Here is an 18,251-nt window from a genome sequence, read left to right on the forward strand (position 1 = left end):
GTACCACCAGGCTGAGGACGTGAGCCATGCAAAGCACATGTGTGAGGTTGCCCAGGTGTAGGACCACCACCAGTTTTGCACCATTATCACACACGGCCTTCCCTGGCTCCAGGCTCAGTGGAGTTAGTCATTGCTGTAACTCGGCCTAGATAGCTGTCCACGACTCTTTAGCTGTGTGACTGCGCTCTCGAAGGCATATTAATTTAAACACTGCCTGATTGCGGTGAGTCCTGGATGTGCAGTATGGAGTGTCTCCCCTTTTCCCCATAGTTTGTAAGCTTGCGAGCAGGGCCCTCACTCCTCCTGGTATCTGTTTTGAACTGTATTTCTGTTATGCTGTAATGTCTATTGTCTGTACAAGTCCCCTCTATAATTTGTAAAGCGCTGCGGAATATGTTGGCGCTATATAAATAAAAATTATTATTATATTATATATTATTATATGGAGGTGTGGAGTATTCAATCTGCACTGTTGAAACGCGTGTCTGACTAAGGGAGAGGTTGAGGGCACAGGTGGAGGAGATGGTGGAGCAAGAAGCAGTGGAGGAAGTAATAGATACAGAGGTTTGTCACTCAAGTCTTGGGGATTCAAAGACTTGTTTAGCAGCCACTTGACCACCTGCCCTCACAGCCGCCAGAGTCTCCCATTGCTTAGTTGTCGCACCACAGTTTGGCAACTCACTCTGAGCCCATATTCTTAGTTCATTTCGTGTGAAATCTGTATAATACTTTTATTTACATCATATACTGACTTTTTCTTAATAATGTGATCAACTTTGGAGGAAGTTTTCAATGGTTGTCAACTCCTAGGTTTGTGAGCTGTACCATAACCTTTTTATTATATGTGACACTTGACTCTAAGAGCAGCTGAATTCAATAGCTACTTGTTTTGGCTTATGCCTGACTTCTCTCTCAGAATAATAAGCTTCCTGACATCTAGTGATAAATTTGGCTTTGCCTTTGAGATGATTTTACCAAAAAACACACACAAAACCAAAAATTTTAGGCAAAATTCGACTACCCATGAGAAAATATGCAAAATATTTGGCCCAGCAAATGCTGAAAACTAACACATAAAAGGATAAAACAGTGTTAAACACAATTTTCATCCTTAAAGCTGACAACCATTTATCCAGTTTTTACCCCTTATGGGCCGCTGCCCAGATTCCCGGGCTGATATTCCCCTTTTTTGGGATGTTTTTTAAAGTTTTTGTTATTTTTTTGGTATTATCCGTTTTTTTTGATAAATTAATAAAGAGTATCGTCATAGGGGTCGTTCTTCTTTTTACTGGTGTAGGTTGTCTATTACTCCTCGTCCTTCTACCTGACGTAGATAGTTGTTCTGTGTGATGGGGCAAAAAGTGAGCATTTAGGACCCAAGTTAAACTTTTGCCCAGAGCCCCACTTTGTCTAAAACTGGCCCTGACTGGAACAACCAGGGAGGGCGGTACTGCTTTTGCTAAGGCACATCCCATCAGTGTTAGTTTTGTTTGTGGCTTCCTTCCCCCCCCACTCTTACAGCTCAGGTATGAGCAATGCTGTTATTAGTGAGACAGCGCCCCTCCCCCACACTGACGAAGGCTGAAAGTAAGAAGCCCAGAGATGATGGATACCCAAACCCCCACCAACACCAACACTGAGTGATGATATAGGGTGAGAGGGCTCAGTCACTAAGTGATGAGTGAGGACCCTCCTCCCTCATTTCTTATTTCACCCCTGATTGTCAGAGCCCCCATGTATCATCCCTGACTGGTATAATGGCCCCATTTTGGTAAAATGACCTCCATCCTGAGCTCCTTCTAGTAATAATGTCTCAAATAATTATTTGTGAGTTCAAAATGAAGAGGAATCAGAGCAACAATAACTGATTTTACTTTTATTTAAATTAGTAATGGAATTGAAGGTTGGGGTAAACAGAATATTATCAATAGATTAAATCAATGTTAGGAAGACAGACGTGGTCAGATGCCAGGTGTTCAGTAAAGGCCAAGTCAGGTGAACAGTATGAATACCGAGGAGCCTGGTGACAGAGGCGTTACCGAAACATGTCCGGGTAGTGATGTAAGAGTCAGAAGGCCACAGGAAGCTGGTGAAGGTCCTTCTATACAGGTCCAGCAGTGATGGTGGATCTGCTGGACTTCAGGGCGCTGGATGCTTAGGTCTCCTGTCTTTTAGATGGTTCTAGGGCAACAGTGGCAACAAGCAAATACTCGATCATCCCTGGATAATCCGCGCCGGCAGGATGATAAGATCCGGCGGAAGATGGATCCTATGAGAAGAGACGTAAATATAATGTAAGTTATAATGTAAAGTGCTGCGGAATATGTTGGCGCTATATAAATAAAATTATTATTAAGTGATGGGCCTCGATATGGCATGATACTACTGTGCGGTCACAGGAATATTATCACACAGAGGTCAGGGATCATTGTCAGCCATCATACATGTGATAATCCTATCACAGACAGAAGACATTTGCTCCACATGAATGATTCTCATTGACATCACACAACATGTAGCTGATTCTCAAACTTACCTCGTCTCTTTTTCCCCTTTTTTGCATTTTCTGAGTTTTGTTGCTCTAAACTCAGATTAATTACAGATTTTCTGTCGTCTTGAGCTTGACATTCTGATCAGAAAGTAAAAAAAAAATTGAAGCAATATATTATTATAGGATCTGTTTTCTATCTTTCTTGTGCACGGCCCAGCATGGTGGCTCAGTGGTTAGCACTGCAGCTTTGTAGCGCTGAAGTCCTGGGTTCTAATCCCATCAAAGACAACATCTGCAAGGAGTTGGTATGTTCTCCCTGTGTTTGCGTGGGTTTCCCCTGGTACTCCGGTTTCCTCCCACATTCCAAAGACATACTGATAGGGAATCTATATTGTGAGCCTCATCGGGGACAGCGATGATAATGTGTGCAAACTGTAAAGCGCTGTGGAATATGTTAGTGCTATATATAAAAATAAAGATTATTATTATAGAATAGTTCTAGTCCTGTCCCATGTAGTCTTGATTGGGGATGAGCACAGCTGTGGAAGTTCGTTTTCTGGTACCCGATCTGAACTTTATTCCAAAGTTGAGTTTGGGTACCAGAACTGTAGTAGAACCCAAACCCCATTGAAAGCAATAGGGACCCAAAATTTTCAGCTGGAAAATGATCTCTCTCTCTCTCCGGAATTCCCCCAGAACTTCAAACATTGCAACTGACTTTCGGGAGAATCCTGAACTTTTAAGTTTGGGTTCGCTCATCTCTAGTCAGGGTCGGACTGGAGCACCAGTACACCGGATGATTCTCTGTTGGGTCCAGGTCCTCAGCGGCTTCCAAATAGGATTTACAGGGGCCCCATGGTTTCAACTGTGTGTGCGAATGAAGATACACATGGGTATGGGTCCATGATCAAAATAATTTGGATCCATGAAATAACATGGATAACATAGGAGACCAATAAGTGAAAAACTGTGTGGAAATATTTGAGCCTTGAAGTCAACATTCACATTCTTGATGCTGTAGACATAGACATACCTGATAGTGAAGGCAAGGATGGTAAGATGGTAATAGCATCGTCTCTATCAGATACAGGGACAGATTCTTTCCTGTTTGGAAGAAGAAACACGTGTAAATCACAAGTAATCAGTATAACAGGGGATGTCTCACTATAAAAACACCGACTATAAAGCCTAATAGGACATATGACTGTCATAGGGGGGAAGATCGTCTGCTCAAAACTAACTTTTATAGAGCGAAGCGGAAAACAACCAATAATATCTGGCATGTTATACTACATCTCTCCTACAGGTTGGGGGGAGCACAAAACATACATGCGCGACCACAATCATGGGCTGTTCTCACCAGCAGTTTCTAAAGCCGAAGCACAATGACCGCTAACCATGGGGCAGTGGATGCTGCATGTGATATTATGGTATTTCTGTCCTATATTTGTGTTGTGCACATATATCAGCCTGGAGCTCCCAGTAATGACCAAATAATCTACTCACATTTCTGAGATGTCAGTGATGGATGCTGCGGTACACTCTGGAGGGGACTTGGGATCCTCAACGTTCACCATACTCGTAGTAGTGGTACAGAGCTAAATCAGGACAATAAAATATAAAATTAGTTTTTGTACTTTAGAGGTATGTTTTTTAACATATTTTGGAGTTATTAATCACATACTTACTTTACAAAGCTTTTCAGAACATGATGTATAATTTTGGAAGTCAAAGCCATCATTATTCTCACTTGTTCCCTCGTCATCCTCTGAGACCAGATGTTTGTTTATATCAGAATGATCTACAAGATATAGGTAATAAAGTGTTTTTAGAGGTTGTCCATGTAACACAGTCGCCATTTATCGCTAATATTATAGAGAACCAATTGTCACATATTAAGGAAAACGAGACAAACAGAAACGTAGTCTAAATGCCGTCTCATTCTACTTACTGATAAAGCAGCTGGTGTCCATATCTGATAAAAGCTGAGGGACATACTCTGGCTTCTGACTTAGAAGATTGTTAAAGTCTAAGTCACTCAGGAATGGATGATCCTTGATCTGAAATGCTCCTCCTGGAAAAAGAAAACAAAAGTGATGCAGATATTGTCAGCGACTGCTCCGTATCTGAGCAGTATATAGTAATCTGAACTAATGATATAACTGAGCCGACATGAAGGAAAATGACTGAAAGTCTTAGTATGGAGATCAAGAAATGGACGAGCAGATAGAAAAGTGCTAATCCTCATAGACATGAACGATATGTCCTTGGTGTAATAAGGGGATACTAATACTATTATACAGTGGGGCAAAAAAGTATTTAGTCAGTCAGCAATAGTGCAAGTTCCACCACTTAAAAAGATGAGAGGCGTCTGTAATTTACATCATAGGTAGACCTCAACTATGGGAGACAAACTGAGAAAAAAAAATCCAGAAAATCACATTGTCTGTTTTTTTAACATTTTATTTGCATATTATGGTGGAAAATAAGTATTTGGTCAGAAATAAAATTTCCTCTCAATACTTTGTAATATATCCTTTGTTGGCAATGACAGAGGTCAAACGTTTTCTGTAAGTCTTAACAAGGTTGCCACACACTGTTGTTGGTATGTTGGCCCATTCCTCCATGCAGATCTCCTCTAGAGCAGTGATGTTTTTGGCTTTTCGCTTGGCAACACGGACTTTCAACTCCCTCCAAAGGTTTTCTATAGGGTTGAGATCTGGAGACTGGCTAGGCCACTCCAGGACCTTGAAATGCTTCTTAAGAAGCCACTCCTTCGTTGCCCTGGCGGTGTGCTTTGGATCATTGTCATGTTGAAAGACCCAGCCACGTTTCATCTTCAATGCCCTTGCTGATGGAAGGAGGTTTGCACTCAAAATCTCACGATACATGGCCCCATCCATTCTTTCATGTACCCGGATCAGTCGTCCTGGCCCCTTTGCAGAGAAACAGCCCCAAAGCATGATGTTTCCACCACCATGCTTTACAGTAGGTATGGTGTTTGATGCATGCAACTCAGTATTCTTTTTCCTCCAAACACGACAAGTTGTGTTTCTACCAAACAGTTCCAGTTTGGTTTCATCAGACCATAGGACATTCTCCCAAAACTCCTCTGGATCATCCAAATGCTCTCTAGCAAACTTCAGACGGGCCCGGACATGTACTGGCTTAAGCAGTGGGACACGTCTGGCACTGCAGGATCTGAGTCCATGGTGGCATAGTGTGTTACTTATGGTAGGCCTTGTTACATTGGTCCCAGCTCTCTGCAGTTCATTCACTAGGTCCCCCCGCTTGGTTCTGGGATTTTTGCTCACCATTCTTGTGATCATTCTGACCCCACGGGGTGGGATTTTGCGTGGAGCCCCAGATCGAGGGAGATTATCAGTGGTCTTGTATGTCTTCCATTTTCTAATTATTGCTCCCACTGTTGATTTCTTCACTCCAAGCTGGTTGGCTATTGCAGATTCAGTCTTCCCAGCCTGGTGCAGGGCTACAATTTTGTTTCTGGTGTCCTTTGACAGCTCTTTGGTCTTCACCATAGTGGAGTTTGGAGTCAGACTGTTTGAGGGTGTGCACAGGTGTCTTTTTATACTGATAACAAGTTTAAATAGTTGCCGTTACTACAGGTAATGAGTGGAGGAAAGAGGAGACTCTTAAAGAAGAAGTTACTGGTCTGTGAGAGCCAGAAATCTTGATTGTTTGTTTCTGACCAAATACTTATTTTCCACCATAATATGCAAATAAAATGTTAAAAAAACAGACAATGTGATTTTCTGGATTTTTTTTTCTCAGTTTGTCTCCCATAGTTGAGGTCTACCTATGATGTAAATTACAGACGCCTCTCATCTTTTTAAGTTGTGGAACTTGCACTATTGCTGACTGACTAAATACTTTTTTGCCCCACTGTATATGTTACCTGTTCCAAGTCTATGCACAGGATTTTTTCTGAGCAGCTCAGTGATGAGGTTCTGAGCATCCAAGGGAGGAGCGCGGTCACATTCCCAAACTATGTCTCCTGTTACATAGAAAAATACAGAAAAGAAAAATCATTATTGCACTGTAAGAAAAAGCAAAATAAATAACTAAAGCAATGTAACCAATCAATGCAATGATCGGAGTATTCTACTCACCATAGAGAACCGTTTTAAAAACCTCATTTACAGTATCACCATCAAATGGTATACTTCCCAGCAGAAATTCATGTAGGATGATCCCCATTGCCCACCAGTCAATAGGTCTTCCATAGCCTTCTTTCAGGATGACCTCTGGGGCTATGTAACACGGGGTGCCACAGAACTGCAAACCAACAGAATATAGAGGTGAAAACCGATGAAACGATATTATGACAAGTTAAAAAACAGAATGACAGAAGATAAAATATCAGTGGAAAAGTTCTCTAGAAATGAAGAATGTAGAAAAAAAGTCAATAGTATGATGAGATTTCTAAATAACAAGCTAAGTGCCTGTAGGTAATGCCAACCTCACGGTCCTGGTACTCTCTGGCGATGTCTTCTGCTGATTCCTTGAAGTTGTTGGTTTTTGGTATCATTAGACCAACTTTTGAAAGACCAAAATCGGTGACCTTAATGTGTCCAGCAGGTGTTATCATAAGGCTGTGAAAGAGAAGATGGTTTTAGCCTCCCAGACTGTGAGATAATAAATGGTAACTATCCAACTTAAATTACTACAGGGGACACTTACTTATCCGGCTTCAGGTCTCTGTGCACCACACCGTAACTATGCAGGTATTCCACACCAAGAAGCGCTTCTGCAAAGTACATGCGGGCCAAGGGGACAGAAAAAGTACCCCTAGTGCTTAGAAGGGTCCCACAGTCTCCACCTATAGAAGAAAGGAAATATGACCGGTGAGGGGTTTGTACAGCAGATCACCATGACATATGATGAAAAGTGAGTGGAAACATACAGGGAGATCACACAGATCAAAGACTTTGTGGGCACCATGGTTATATATAACCTGTAACAAATGCTCTGTGGGGATGTAAATCTTAATGATATGAGCGGTGATAAGATGTCAGCAGACATGGAGTGAATATAATACAATGTACATGTCCTACCTCCTACATACTCCATGACCATACACAGGTGAGATCTAGTTGGGAAGGAGCAGAGCATGGAGACCACAAAGGGACAATCTGCAAATGTTTGAATGTCTCTCTCCAGATAGGCCCATTCCACGTTCTGTGGATTATCCAGGTTCCACTTTGCCATTTTCTTCATGGCAAAGATCTGTTGAGAGTCTTTATGGCGAACTAAGTGGACGGACCTGGAGAGAAAGACAATTCATGGTTTATAATGAACCCTTATTAACAGTCTGTATATACAAGTCATTACATGATCTTCTGTACTAATGTTTGATACCAGCAGTTCGGCCATCACTAGAAATCCACATCTAGAAATCCATGAAATAGCCCTACATAGATGATGGGAGGTCTGCACAATGCCCCGTCTGCCAGACCCTCACCCAGGTCACATTATAGATGAGAGAATCAACCGAAATTCATCTTGGGCAGATTCGCTATAACCGACCAGTAGATATGATTCAATCCAAATAAAAAATTGGTCTAAATTGAAAGTGCTCCAGGGGTCCCTTCTGCTGCTGAGGCCAGTGATCGGACTCACATAGTCATGGTGGGGGAGCAGATGTCATTGCCATCAGTATCGGGTCACCCCTCACATGACCATGTGTGACCGAACACTATTATCCGCTCCATAATGGAGCCCCAAAAAGAAGAGGACAGAGCACTGGATCGGGAGGATGTGGTGGAGGCGGCAGCATAAGATCAGATGAGGTCTAGGAGCGGTGAGTGTAATGTATTTATATTATTTATCCCTTTCCTTAACTGATTTGTCACAAATCCTATCTTTTCCCTATGATAACACTTCAGCGCACAGAGGCAGAAGCATTGTTATAGGAAATCCCGAGAAATGTGGATTATGTTAATAGAAATCTCACCCATAATGTCCGCTGCTGATCAGTTTGTAAGTTTCATAGTCGCTCATATGCGGTTTTCTCGCCGGGATCAATGATTTGATAACGCTCTGTAAGAGAATAAGAAATGAAATTAAGATATTGAAGCTGTAGGAAAAAAATTACAGATGCAGAAACTTCTCCTATATTATGTCTCAGCTGATTTCCACTGATCCGATGTAGGGGACGATAGAAGCCGGACGCCCCTCATGGATCTAATATAAGGGGGTCGTCCATACACCAGTCATCATACATCATTGTACAGTGCTGGGTAATGAGAGAGATCACACAGAGAAGAACTTACAAGGAATCTGTCACCAAGTTTTTTCTATGTAATCTGAGAGCAGCATGATGTAGGAGCAGAGACCCTGATTCCAGTGATATATTACTTACTAGGCCATGTTCTATCGTTTCAATAAAATCAGTGTTTTACCAGCACTAGATATCACTAGAAGACTGCCTGGCTATGTAGTCCTATTGCTCTGTGTAACCCTGCCACCACCACTTATGAGCAGCTTTCTGCCTATGCACAGTGTACTGTTGTGAATTCTGTTGTCGAACTCCCTCCTGTGGTCGTGAATGGCACTTCGACGAGTTCTGTCTATGGGCTCCCTTTGGTGGCTTTGAGTGAAGCTGCTGCTTCTGAGGTTCCTTACACAGGTGACGTGGGTTATCCTTTGGTTGGCTGCTCTATTTAACTCCTCTCAGATCGTTACTCCATGCCAGCTGTCAATGCTTTTGCATTCGTTCAGTTCGCTCCTGGATCTCTCTGGTGACCTGCCTTCTCCTGCAGAAGCTAAGTTCCTTATAGTCTTATTTTGTTCTCTGTTTTCTTGTCCAGCTGGTTTTCATGATTTTGTCTTGCTAGCTGGAAGCTCTGGGATGCAGAGTGGCCCCTCCGCACCGTGAGTCGGTGCGGAGGTCTTTTTTGCACACTCTGCGTGGTCTTTTGTAGGTTTTTGTGCTGATCGCAAAGTTACCTTTCCTATCCTCTGTCTATTTAGTAAGTCTGGCCTCCCTTTGTTGAAACCTGTTTCATCTCTGCGTTTGTGACTTTCATCTTACTCACAGTCAATATATGTGGGGGGCTTCCTTTACCTTTGGGGAATTTCTCTGAGGCAAGGTAGGCTTTATTTTCTATCTCTAGGGCTAGATAGTTCGTAGGCTGTGACGAGGCGCCTAGGTCTGGTCAGGAGCGCTCCACGGCAATTTTTAGTGTGTGTGATAGGATTAGGGCTTGCGGTCAGCAGAGCTCCCACATCCCAGAGCTCGTCCTGTATGAGGTTTAATTATCAGGTCATTCCGGGTGCTCCTAACCACCAGGTCATAACAGTACAGCTGGCCCAAAGTATTAATGCATCTCAATAGAGGGATAAGAGAACTTCTGAGACCATTTTTTTTTCTTTGCACTGTGTTTTGTCTTTCTTTTCCCCTAGACCTTTGGGTGGTTCAGGACACAGGTGTAGATATGGACATTCAAGGTCTGTCCTCTTGTGTGGATCATCTCACTACAAGGGTACAAAACATTCAAGATTTTGTGGTTCAGAATCCGATGTTAGAGTCTAGAATTCCTATTCCTGACTTATTTTCTGGGGATAGATCTAGGTTCTTGAATTTCAATAATAATTGTAAACTGTTTCTAGCTTTGAAACCCCGCTCATCTGGGGCCCCCGTTCAACAGGTAAAAATCATTATTTCTTTGTTACGTGGTGACCCTCAAGACTGGGCATTTTCCCTTGCGCCAGGAGATCCTGCATTGCGTGATGTTGATGCGTTTTTTCTGGCGCTTGGATTGCTTTATGATGAACCAAATTCAGTGGATCAGGCAGAGAAAATCTTGTTGGCTTTGTGTCAGGGACAGGATGAAGCGGAGGTGTACTGTCAGAAGTTTAGAAAGTGGTCTGTGCTTACTCAGTGGAATGAATGTGCCCTGGCGGCAATTTTCAGAAAGGGTCTTTCTGAAGCCCTTAAGGATGCCATGGTGGGATTTCCCACGCCTGCTGGTCTGAATGAGTCTATGTCTTTGGCCATTCAGATCGATCGGCGCATGCGTGAGCGCAAAGCTGTGCACCATATGGCGGTATTCTCTGAGCATAGGCTTGAGCCTATGCAGTGTGATAGGACTTTGACCAGAGCTGAACGGCAAGAACACAGACGTCGGAATGGGCTGTGTTTTTACTGTGGAGAATCCACTCATGCTATCTCCGATTGTCCTAAGCGCACTAAGCGGTTCGCTAGGTCTGCCACCATTGGTACGGTACAGTCTAAATTTCTTTTGTCCGTTACTCTGATTTGCTCTCTGTCGTCCTATTCTGTAATGGCATTTGTGGATTCAGGCGCTGCCCTGAATTTGATGGACTTGGAGTTTGCCAGGCGCTGTGGTTTTTTCTTGGAGCCCTTGCAGTATCCTATTCCATTGAGAGGAATTGATGCTACGCCTTTGGTCAAGAATAAGCCTCAGTACTGGACTCAATTGACCATGTGCATGGCTCCTGCACATCAGGATGATATTCGCTTTTTTGTGTTGCATAATCTGCATGATGTGGTCGTTTTGGGGTTGCCATGGCTACAGGTCCATAATCCAGTGTTGGATTGGAAATCTATGTCTGTGTCCAGCTGGGGTTGTCAGGGGGTACATGGTGATGTTCCATTGCTGTCAATTTCGCCATCCACTCCTTCTGAAGTCCCTGAGTTTTTATCAGATTACCAGGATGTATTTGAAGAGCCCAAATCTGGTGCCCTACCTCCTCATAGGGATTGCGACAGTGCTATTAATTTGACTCCTGGTAGTAAGTTTCCTAAGGGCCGTCTGTTTAATTTATCTGTGCCAGAGCACGCCGCTATGCGGAGTTATATAAAGGAATCCTTGGAGAAGGGTCATATTCGTCCGTTTTCGTCACCATTGGGAGCAGGGTTCTTTTTTGTGGCCAAGAAGGATGGTTCTTTGAGACCTTGTATTGATTACCGCCTTCTTAATAAGATCACGGTCAAATTTCAGTATCCTTTGCCGCTGCTGTCTGATTTATTTGCTCGGATTAAGGGGCTAGTTGGTTCACCAAGATAGATCTTCGTGGTGCGTATAATCTTGTGCGAATTAAACAGGGTGATGAATGGAAAACGGCATTTAATACGCCCGAGGGCCATTTTGAGTACCTGGTTATGCCATTCGGGCTTTCTAATGCTCCATCTGTGTTTCAGTCCTTTATGCATGACATCTTCCGAGAGTACCTGGATAGATTCATGATTGTATATTTGGATGACATTTTGGTCTTTTCGGATGATTGGGAGTCTCATGTGAAGCAGGTCAGAATGGTGTTCCAGGTCCTTCGTGCGAATTCCTTGTTTGTGAAGGGGTCAAAATGTCTCTTTGGAGTTCAGAAGGTTTCATTTTTGGGTTTCATTTTTTCCCCTTCTACTATCGAGATGGACCCTGTTAAAGTTCAGGCCATTTACGATTGGACTCAGCCGACATCTGTGAAGAGCTTACAGAAGTTCCTGGGCTTTGCTAATTTTTATCATCGCTTCATCGCTAATTTTTCCAGTATTGCTAAACCGTTGACTGATTTGACCAAGAAAGGTGCTGATGTGGTCAATTGGTCCTCTGCGGCTGTAGAGGCTTTTCAGGAGTTGAAGCGTCATTTTGCTTCTGCCCCTGTGTTGTGCCAGCCAGATGTTTCACTCCCTTTTCAGGTTGAGGTTGATGCTTCTGAAATTGGAGCAGGGGCTGTTTTGTCGCAAAGAAGTTCTGATGGCTCGGTGATGAGACCCTGTGCCTTCTTTTCTAGAAAATTCTCGCCTGCTGAGCGCAATTATGATGTGGGCAATCGGGAGTTGTTGGCCATGAAGTGGGCATTCGAGGAGTGGCGACATTGGCTTGAAGGAGCTAAACATCGTGTGGTGGTCTTGACGGATCACAAGAATTTGACTTATCTCGAGTCTGTCAAACGGTTAAATCCTAGACAGGCTCGATGGTCGCTCTTTTTCTCCCGTTTTGATTTTGTTGTTTCATACCTTCCGGGATCTAAGAATGTGAAGGCTGACGCCTTGTCAAGGAGTTTTGTGCCTGACTCTCCGGGTGTTCCGGAGCCAGCGGGTATTCTTAAAGAAGGGGTAATTTTGTCTGCCATTTCCCCTGATTTGCGGCGTGTGCTGCAAAAGTTTCAGGCTGATAGACCTGACCGTTGTCCTACGGAGAAACTGTTTGTCCCTGATAGATGGACTAGTAGAGGTATCTCTGAGATTCATTGTTCAGTGTTGGCTGGTCATCCTGGAATCTTTGGTACCAGAGATTTGGTGGCTAGATCCTTTTGGTGGCCTTCTTTGTCACGGGATGTGCGTTCTTTTGTGCAGTCCTGTGGGACTTGTGCTCGGGCTAAACCCTGCTGTTCTCGTGCCAGTGGGTTGCTTTTGCCCTTGCCGATCCCGAAGAGGCCCTGGACGCATATTTCCATGGATTTTATTTCTGATCTCCCTGTTTCTCAAAAGATGTCGGTCATTTGGGTGGTTTGTGATCGCTTCTCTAAGATGGTCCATTTGGTACCCTTGTCTAAGTTGCCTTCCTCCTCTGATTTGGTGCCATTGTTTTTCCAGCATGTGGTTCGTTTGCATGGCATTCCAGAGAACATCGTCTCGGACAGAGGTTCCCAGTTTGTTTCGAGGTTTTGGCGGTCCTTTTGCGCTAAGATGGGCATTGATTTGTCTTTTTCTTCGGCTTTCCATCCTCAGACTAATAGTCAAACCGAACGAACTAATCAGACTTTGGAGACATATCTGAGATGCTTTGTTTCTGCTGATCAGGATGATTGGGTGTCCTTCTTGCCTTTGGCTGAGTTCGCCCTTAATAATCGGGCCAGCTCGGCTACTTTAGTTTCTCCTTTTTTCTGTAATTCTGGTTTCCATCCTCGTTTCTCTTCAGGGCAGGTTGAGCCTTCGGACTGTCCTGGTGTGGATGCGGTGGTGGACAGGTTGCAGCAGATTTGGACTCATGTGGTGGACAATTTGACATTGTCCCAGGAGAAGGCTCAACGTTTCGCTAACCGCCGGTGTTGTGTTGGTCCCCGACTTCGTGTTGGGGATTTGGTTTGGTTGTCATCTCGTCACCTTCCTATGAAGGTTTCCTCTCCTAAGTTTAAGCCTTGTTTCATTGGGCCATATAAGATTTCTGAAGTTCTTAATCCTGTGTCATTTCGTTTGGACCTTCCAGCTTCTTTTGCCATCCATAATATGTTCCATAGGACGTTGTTGCGGAGATACGTGGCGCCTATGGTTCCCTCCGTTGATCCTCCTGCCCCAGTGTTGGTCGAGGGGGAGTTGGAGTATGTGGTGGAGAAGATTTTGGATTCTCGTGTTTCGAGACGGAAATTCCAGTACCTGGTCAAGTGGAAGGGTTATGGTCAGGAAGATAATTCCTGGGTTTTTGCCTCTGATGTTCATGCTGCCGATCTGGTTCGTGCCTTTCATTTGGCTCATCCTGATCGGCCTGGGGGCTCTGGTGAGGGTTCGGTGACCCCTCCTCAAGGGGGGGGGGTACTGTTGTGAATTCTGTTGTCGAACTCCCTCCTGTGGTCGTGAATGGTACTTCGGCGAGTTCTGTCTATGGGCTCCCTCTGGTGGCTTTGAGTGAAGCTGCTGCTTCTGAGGTTCCTTACACAGGTGACGTGGGTTATCCTTTGGTTGGCTGCTCTATTTAACTCCTCTCAGATCGTTACTCCATGCCAGCTGTCAATGCTTTTGCATTCGTTCAGTTCGCTCCTGGATCTCTCTGGTGACCTGCCTTCTCCTGCAGAAGCTTAGTTCCTTATAGTCTTATTTTGTTCTCTGTTTTCTTGTCCAGCTGGTTTTCATGATTTTGTCTTGCTAGCTGGAAGCTCTGGGATGCAGAGTGGCCTCTCCGCACCATGAGTTGGTGCGGAGGTCTTTTTTGCACACTCTGCGTGGTCTTTTGTAGGTTTTTGTGCTGATCGCAAAGTTACCTTTCCTATCCTCTGTCTATTTAGTAAGTCTGGCCTCCCTTTGCTGAAACCTGTTTCATCTCTGCGTTTGTGACTTTCATCTTACTCACAGTCAATATATGTGGGGGGCTTCCTTTACCTTTGGGGAATTTCTCTGAGGCAAGGTAGGCTTTATTTTCTATCTCTAGGGCTAGATAGTTCTTAGGCTGTGACGAGGCGCCTAGGTCTGGTCAGGAGCGCTCCACGGCAATTTTTAGTGTGTGTGATAGGATTAGGGCTTGCGGTCAGCAGAGCTCCCACATCCCAGAGCTCGTCCTGTATGAGGTTTAATTATCAGGTCATTCCGGGTGCTCCTAACCACCAGGTCATAACAGTGTACACAGAAAGATGATGGTCACTGGTGTGTGAAATATTATACAAGGCTCAGCATTTCGAGCACTGACAGATCTGCATCAGAAAAAAATAGTGATTTTATCTCAACTGCTGCACCCAGTGAAGTAATCGATACATCGTTAGAATCAGGTTCTCTGCCTCTACATCATGCTGCTCTCAAACGGGATTGCAAGCACCTGATGACTAATTAGTATAAATGCTATTATCTAACACCATAGTTTCCAATTACACTTAGCGCCATCCCATGGTGATACGGGGATAACACTCGACGGGTCACTCACACCCAATGATCTGTGATACACAGACACCCCTATATCTCTATGATACTTACAGCGGCAGATTCTTGGATCTCACAGATTCCACTGTCGGGATTCGCCAGCGCTGATGGTTCTAAAATAGTGATAAAGGGATGAAGAAATAAAATGTATTAATCAATATCAATTCTATATACATAATACTCATACATCATACATCAATCATACATACATAATCCCGCAATATAACAGAGAAATGACGAGACGTCTGTAAATGGGATTAATCCTCGTTATATGGGGATTCTACATATGAGAACGTACAGCGCATCCCATAGATAAATGTAATGTAAATGGTGCAGGACCCCCAATCATCACATGAATGATGAGCCCCCCACCCTCACTGCACATGTGAGTGATGGGAAGAGAGCAGAAGCATAGGAGTCATATGGAAATTAGCCTGGATGTGCACTGGGGGCGTGTCACTGCACTCTGATCTCTTCTTCCACGCCCCCAGTGCACTTCCATCCTGATTTGCATATGGCATCTACCTAAGATTTCTCCTGACTGGCAGATTGGATTTCTGCAAGAAAAGGTTTCCTTTTTATTAGAGGAAATTGTCCTATTCCACCCTACCACCACTCCTACATGTAACATGTGCTGCCAGGTTCCCATTACATGGAGCAGAGAGTGAATCTGCCATTATTCCCTGCTCTGTGTAATCTCCGGATATTCCCTGTAGTGATCGGCTCACCTGTCATCAGATCGCTGCTCGGCTCCGGCTGACTCCTATTAGGGTCAGGAGTTTCTGGGGTCACATTCTCCCCACATTTGGCATCACCTCTTGGTGTTTCCTGATAAATATAATATAGATAATTAATATGTGGAAGATTTACAGATGCAGCAATTGTAAGTCTACAAATCACGCACCATCATGAGAACTTTTCTCAGAAAGTCTCCTCAGATACGTATATTAATATTGATACTTACCGGGTGTTCCAATGAGGGTCCCAGTATAGACAGGACTTTTCCGGCCAGTTCTTTAAAGGAAGCCAAATCTTCAGTTTGAGATCTTTCTTCAGCCTATAAAGAAGCAAAGATATAAAAAAAATTGAGATGAGAAAGGGCACAATGGAGGCGGCCGTCGTATGTGACATCTGCTCCTCTGTCTGCAGATACAAGGACATATATCTGGGGACTCATCATGTTTTACTGTAATTTTCAGACTATAAGATGCACTTTTTTCATAATAAGTTTGGGAGTATAATGGGGGTGCGTCTTATAGTCCAAATATAGCTTACTGGGGGTGGCAGCGCTGGAGCGGGTCACAGGAGGCAGGGTCGCAGTAAGTCAGCGGAGGCAGGAGTGGGGCAATGCTCCGGGCTCTGGGCTGGGCGGAGGGATTCTTCCAGCGGTGGGAGGCTGCTGACCCCGGGATTCAAGAAAATGTTGGCGGTGAGGCAGGATCACAGTCCCCGCTCTGCCCATTGATTTCCTGCTGGAGGGAAAATGGCTGCTATAGGTAGTGCATGCGCAGATTCAGATCTTGGCTCAATCTCAATCTGCACATGTTCCGTCTCTAGCAGCCATTTTCTTAAAAACCACCTCCATAAAATCAATGAGCAGAGCGGGGACTCCGCTCCTGCCTCATCGACATCATTTTCTTGAAGCCCAGAGCCCGAAACCTCACACCTCCGAGACACCCTCTCCTCCCAGCCCAAGGCCCGCAGCATAGCCCCACTCCTGCCGCCGCCGACTTCCTGCAGCTGTCTCCTGTCACCCCCCTCCACTGCCGCCACATCCCCAGTAAGCGACCGGAAATTCGGACTGTAAGACAGACCCCCATTTTATTTAAAAAAAATGTTCTTCCTATTTTCCTTCCCAAAATTTGGGGTGAGTGTTATGGCCTGCATAATATGGTATATTGGAGGAAAGGAGAAGCTTCTATCCCACCATTATCATCTATTATTATGGAGAAGTTTTGTGCGGAGCGTCCGCCACTTACCTGGTGTAGTAATGTCCTGATGTTGTAACATAAATCAGTCAGATACTCTGACGTTAGTTGATCTTGTTCTTCTTTCTTCAGGCAATCCTTTACTAGCTGCACCACCAGCCGGCGAGTGAAGCTGAGGACGCCATCGGGTGGTAGAAGCTCAATGTTAGAGGGATTGTTCATAACAATCATCCATAGATCTTTTAGTTGAGAAAGTTCTAGAATAAATCCAGCCATAGTGATAAACTGCAAGTGCGATCAGTCACAAGTGCGATCAGTCACAAGTGTGATAAGTCACAAGTGCGCTCAGTCTCTACGGAACCAAAAATGGCACCTGGGATTCCGTGTACATTGTAGAAGTAGGGACTGTCAATTGTGATGTCATAATAACTAACAATCACCAGTGATGTCATAATGACCGAGCATCACCAGTGATGTCATCACTGAATCTTGTGATAGGATCCTCAAGGAGCGGCTCTACAAATAGATGCTGCCTGGCAATATATGAAGTGGAAACACCATAGAATGTAATATGTCTCCGTGTCATCATGGCCGTTCTATTTTATGTCCAATTAGAACACAACCAGGATAAGGGTTTTTTCACACGTTGCTTTTTCGTAGCATTTTTTTTTCTAGCCCAAAAACCAGAGTTTTGCCAAGAAAAACGCTGCTTACAATCCAGGCGATTTTGCAGCGTTTTTACTTACGGCATTTTTTTTCTATTCATTTGAATGGATGAAAAATGCTGTAAAACCCATAAGAGAATTGACAAGCTGCAGATTTTTTAAAAATGCAAGAAAAAAATAAACCGCATGTGAATAAGATTTCAGAAATGTCAGTGAGTCACTAAGCTGGTGCTGTAAAACACGGCCTTTCTGCCGCAGAAGAAAAAAACTGCTGAACAACACGACTGTGCCTACTCCCCACAGATATATACTCTGTCATCTTATGGGAAATATTGCGTAGATTTTGTACCTCACGTTTTTTTTCCCCATAGAACTTTTATCTCATTTGTCACAGAGTTTACTATTAACAACTGCGACAAATGGAGAATCAATGATAAGTGACCTAAGGGAGAAATCATTAATATCATTAATATTAACCCATTAACTGCTATGGGATTTTTGCATTTTGTTTTTTCGCTTCCCTTCTTCCTAGATCCATCACTTTTTTATTTTTCCAT

The 18,251-nt window shown here is 43.9% G+C and overlaps 2 protein-coding genes and 2 long non-coding RNA genes across 7 annotated transcripts in view; 1 reads left to right on the forward strand and 3 right to left on the reverse strand.

Annotated features, from left to right (window-relative positions):
• Positions 1-18,251, forward strand: part of KCNIP4 (potassium voltage-gated channel interacting protein 4) — a 1,248,191-nt gene that overhangs the window by 943,461 nt on the left and 286,479 nt on the right. The gene's annotated exons all lie outside the window — the stretch shown is intronic.
• Positions 1,949-3,586, reverse strand: LOC138658332 (uncharacterized). Its single transcript, XR_011317453.1, has 3 exons — positions 3,525-3,586; positions 2,537-2,629; positions 1,949-2,269 (listed from the first exon to the last, which is right to left on the reverse strand). It is a non-coding gene; the product is annotated as an uncharacterized lncRNA (long non-coding RNA).
• On the reverse strand, positions 4,811-10,210 carry LOC138657551 (microtubule-associated serine/threonine-protein kinase 3-like). Its single transcript, XM_069745319.1, has 8 exons — positions 10,187-10,210; positions 8,466-8,551; positions 7,567-7,775; positions 7,193-7,331; positions 6,972-7,104; positions 6,622-6,787; positions 6,408-6,506; positions 4,811-4,842 (listed from the first exon to the last, which is right to left on the reverse strand). Exons 1-8 carry the CDS (start codon positions 10,208-10,210, stop codon positions 4,811-4,813), a joined length of 888 nt encoding a protein of 295 aa, XP_069601420.1.
• Positions 15,159-16,354, reverse strand: LOC138658333 (uncharacterized). The gene is made up of 3 exons (XR_011317454.1): positions 16,066-16,354; positions 15,830-15,929; positions 15,159-15,214 (listed from the first exon to the last, which is right to left on the reverse strand). It is a non-coding gene; the product is annotated as an uncharacterized lncRNA (long non-coding RNA).

The sequence above is a fragment of the Ranitomeya imitator genome, chromosome 1 (genome assembly GCF_032444005.1).
Source record: "Ranitomeya imitator isolate aRanImi1 chromosome 1, aRanImi1.pri, whole genome shotgun sequence".
Classification (NCBI taxonomy): Eukaryota; Metazoa; Chordata; class Amphibia; order Anura; family Dendrobatidae; genus Ranitomeya; species Ranitomeya imitator.